Source organism: Nuphar pumila, chromosome 16 (genome assembly GCF_984573655.1).
Source record: "Nuphar pumila chromosome 16, dmNupPumi1.hap1.1, whole genome shotgun sequence".
NCBI classification, from domain to species: domain Eukaryota; kingdom Viridiplantae; phylum Streptophyta; class Magnoliopsida; order Nymphaeales; family Nymphaeaceae; genus Nuphar; species Nuphar pumila.
Window position 1 is genome coordinate 60,102,976 of NC_143264.1, and position 4,428 is coordinate 60,107,403.

Genomic DNA, 4,428 nt, shown 5'->3' on the forward strand with positions numbered 1-4,428 from the left:
GTGATGGACAGGGCAAGCACCTGGCATTTGGCCAGTAATTGAAGGGAACTTAAACTAAAATAATAGTTTTTATGTGATTTTAAACAATTACCAAATCTATATCCAACTTGTACGTGGAAGCTGACGCCTGCATATCCACGTGCCGTCGTGAAAAGGCTTCTGACACCACATAAGTTACCATTTACATTTCAGAACCATCCCAAACCCAGTTGAACGGGTCTATCACATACAATCAGGACTTGAATTTGAATCAAACATGATCAGACCCGTTCGCACCCTTAAAATTGTCCGTCCAACACGGCTCAATCTGGATGGAATCGACGACGGCGGATCAGATATCCGAACCGAACCGAACCGGCTCGAAAGGTCAAACCCGCTACAGTCGAAGTCCATCCCCGTCCCCTTCCTGGAACTTTAATGAGTTTCCCGAACTGGGCCTGCGAGACCAATTGGCATCGCGTGTCGACCTATGAGGCGCCCAAGAGGATCCAGGAAGCAGCTAGGTTTAAAAGACTATGACCTTGAATGCCACGTGGCATGGGCTTCACCCTTCCCCCAGTGGAGCCTCCACCGAGGGAGGCCAACGGTTCGGGGCCCTCCGCCTCTCTATAAATACCACCGCGGGTGGCCAAAGGGGAACTCATCCCCTCTTCGTCCTCGATAGAGAAGGAAAAGAGGAAAAAAAAAACAGAGAAGTTGTTGTTTTTTCAGGAGATTCTCGGAAATTCCTGTATCTGTCATTTCTTCGTTCGTTTCTCGAACTGTTTTTAGAGTTATCCCAATAAAAGCGATTTTTTCGGTGGTTCGATTTGGACTGATCGCTAGTGGTGATCTTGGAAGGAATGGCCGAGAACGCTACGGTTTCGTCCTACAGGACCCTCACCGGCCTGCTGAAGAAGGCGGCCGGAGAATTTCCCGACCGGAGAGCCATCGCCCTCTCCAGCAAGTACGAGTTCACCCACGGCCGCCTTGACGAGTTCGTCGACCAGGCCGCCGATCGGCTCCTCCGCCTCGGCGTCCGTCCCGGCGACGTCGTCGCCCTCACCTTGCCCAACACCGTCGAGGTGAGTCACCTAGCTCTCTCTCTCTCTCTCGTGACTTTTTGCGATTCGTGCCCTACACGATTTCGTGGTCTAATCACGGGAAAGTACGAGCGGGAACAGACGTTTTTTTTGTTGCTTTATTTCGCGATTCTGGACCTCTTGATATTTTCATTTTTGTCTTGTTTTTCTTTCTTGAAAATATTGAGATCTTGTCTTATTCATGAACGAAACTTTATGTTTCAATCTTTTTAATAAGGAAATTTTAATAAGGAAATCCACGCGATTTCCATGAGGGGTTTTCTCTTTTTAATAAGGAAATTTTCATTTTAAGCGTCCTGGATATTCGAAAAACACGACCCATGTTTTCTGAAACTCCTGATACAGGCCTACGTTTCTTGGCACACGCCGCTTGCAGTTGACGACAAAAGTGTTCGTCACATAGGCCGAAAGGTGGTACCTGAATCGAAAAAATAATAAAGAGATGGGCCTGCTATGAAACTTTCATAAAAACAAAAAATTCTTTTATTAGCTTTGCATGTGTCCGCCTTGACCCTACTACCACTCGTTCTGTGGCAATTGCAAAAATACACCCGTTTTTTATTCCTATTCACACCTTTTCTTTCCGCGCACGCGTGTTCCGTTATCCCGCTTGACCAAAAAGAATTTGATTAGTAAATGTGATCAAGATTAATTAACTAAAACAAGTTTTGTGCTTTCTAATTGCAGTTTGTGGTTGCCTTCCTGGCGGTTATCCGAGTTCGGGCCACTGCTGCGCCGCTCAACTCGGCCTACACCGCCGACGAGTTCGAGTTCTACCTCGCCGACTCGGAGTCGAGGCTCCTCCTCACCGCCGGTGACGCCACCGGTCCCTCCACCTCCGCGGCGGCCAAGCTAGGTATCCCTCGCGCCGCCGTCCGCATCGACGCCTCCGACTTCGTCGTCTACCTCGCCGGAGACCTCCCCGATGACGGCCACCAGCCGAACTCCTCCCTATCCTCGGTCGTCAACGATCCCGACGACGTCGCGCTCTTCCTCCACACCTCCGGCACCACCAGCCGGCCCAAGGGCGTCCCCCTGACCCAGCAGAACCTCGCCGCGTCCACCCAGAACATCGCGGGTGTCTACGAGCTCACCCCCACCGACGCCACCGTCCTCGTCCTCCCGCTCTTCCACGTCCACGGCCTCCTCGCCGGCCTGCTGTCCTCGCTCACCGCCGGCGGCTCGATCGTCCTCCCGGCAGCTGGCCGCTTCTCCGCCTCGACCTTCTGGGCCGACATGCGGGCCTACGAAGCCACCTGGTACACCGCCGTGCCCACCATCCACCAGATCCTCCTCGACCGCCACGCGGCCAAGCCCGAGCCCGTCTACCCGAAGCTGAGGTTCATCCGTAGCTGCAGCGCCTCGCTCGCGCCGGCCGTGCTGGAGCGGCTGGAGGAGGCCTTCGGTGCGCCCGTGCTCGAGGCCTACGCCATGACGGAGGCCGCCCACCTGATGGCATCCAACCCGCTGCCGCACTGCGGCCCGCACAAGCCGGGCGCGGTGGGCCTGCCGGTGGGTCAGGAGATGGCGGTCCTCGACCAGAACGGGGTGGTTCAGAGGGCGAACGCCAACGGAGAGGTGTGCATCCGCGGGCCCAACGTCACCAAGGGGTACAAGAACAACCCCGAGGCCAACAAAGCGGCCTTCCGGTTCGGTTGGTTCCACACGGGCGATCTCGGGTACGTGGACTCGGATGGCTATATTCACCTAGTCGGCCGAATCAAGGAGCTCATCAACCGTGGAGGTGGGTTTTCCTCTCCGTCCAACTCCAGGGAGTCCTGGTTTTTTGCTTTCTGAGATTTGAGTTTTCTTTTCCCCTTGTTGTTTCGTTTTCTGATGGTGATCCGCTTTGGTGCAGGGGAGAAGATATCGCCCATTGAGGTGGACTCGGTTTTGCTGTCGCACCCAGATGTGGCTCAGGCGGTGGCCTTCGGTGTTCCCGACGATAAATACGGCGAGGAGGTGAGGCTTTTTACCTTTTACCCATTCGTTTGCCCATATGATCAGACGTCCTTTCATGGTCTGAAAAGGCGTTTGGACGCTCAACAATCAGTCAACTAAGCCAATGTTGACTTGGATGGTCTTTTATGGTTCGGTCACCCTACCGGAAGATCCACTGTCTAACTGGGTTCAGTTCGCCGGGTCGGCTTTTGACTAACGTGGTCTTCTGAAATTGGGGGTTGCAGATCAATTGCGCCGTTGTGCCGAGGGAAGGAGCGACGATCGAGGAGGAGGAGTTCTTGCGCTTCTGCAAGAGGAACTTGGCGAGCTTCAAGGTGCCCAAGAGGGTCTTCGTTGACGACTCGTTGCCGAAGACGGCCACCGGAAAGATTCAGAGAAGACTGGTGGCCGAGCACTTCCTGGCCAAGGTCTCCGCTGCTAAGGTGCCCAAATTCGGTGCCTAGAAGGGTTTTAAGAGAAGATAATAAAACCCAGGAAACAGAACCCCAAGGAAAGACGTAAGAGTACAGTCAATGTCTGTATGTTACAAGATAGGGTAGAGTAATATTGAAGTAGCCCTGTTCCTTTTCCCTTTTCTTCTCCCCGTGACTAAAATTTTAGTTTTTACAGGGGAAGTGTTTGTGTTGTCATTTGTGTACATCTGTTACCTCCAGTTTGTTTATTAAATTTAATTCCATCTTATGTTATTATTAGACTCTCTCTCTCTCTCTCTTAATTGCTGCCACAAAAGTTGCTATCAAGTACCATTCAATAATTTAAAGAGGGGGTCACTAAAAAAATTAATTTAAATTAAAGAGAGGGTAAGACTAAATGCGCCATTTTAAAGAATACTCTTACCAACTGAGCAAGTTTCTTGAAAAGGTAGATTCTATCCTACATACTTGAAAATTCAGGCAGCTAAACATAAAGCTGTGGTCAAACATTAGGCACCTTGTTTGGTAGCAGAGAAGACATCAGAGCTTGCGGTAGGTGGTATTCCGGCGAGCTCCACAACCTCACATTTATTTTTGTTTTTTTGTGGCTTGCAACCCATAAAAACGAAAAAAAAAAAAAACCTCATCCGTCACCGCCTGTTTGTCTGGCAAGGAAGGGGTTCAGAGGAGCAACGAGCTCGCAGAAATAACATTTTGGGCGAGCTTTACCTTGCCTCAACAGCTTCCTGGTGGTTGCAAGCTTGCAGTACCCCAAAAACAAATAGAAAAAATGTATCTGAAATTCTGGCAGAGCTTTTGAGTTTCCGATGGCTGCTCCTCCATGCAGCACTTCTTCGGCAACATTCCCTTCTTCTAGTGAACTGGATGCAAGTGGGATTCTTCATTGTCCCAGACATATAAAGGGGAGAAGACGAGAGGTGAACTGGATGCAAGTGGTATTCTTGGTTGCC

General features: G+C 51.2%; 1 protein-coding gene across 1 annotated transcript; it reads left to right on the forward strand.

The window, feature by feature from the left end:
- Positions 1–635: 635 nt before the first annotated feature.
- Positions 636–3,728, forward strand: LOC149813304 (putative CoA ligase CCL9). Its single transcript, XM_089991263.1, has 4 exons — positions 636–1,064; positions 1,770–2,826; positions 2,941–3,044; positions 3,269–3,728. The coding sequence occupies exons 1-4, from the start codon at positions 843–845 to the stop codon at positions 3,485–3,487; spliced, it is 1,602 nt and encodes a 533-aa protein (XP_089847389.1). The 5' UTR covers positions 636–842; the 3' UTR covers positions 3,488–3,728.
- The last annotated feature ends 700 nt before the right edge of the window (positions 3,729–4,428 follow it).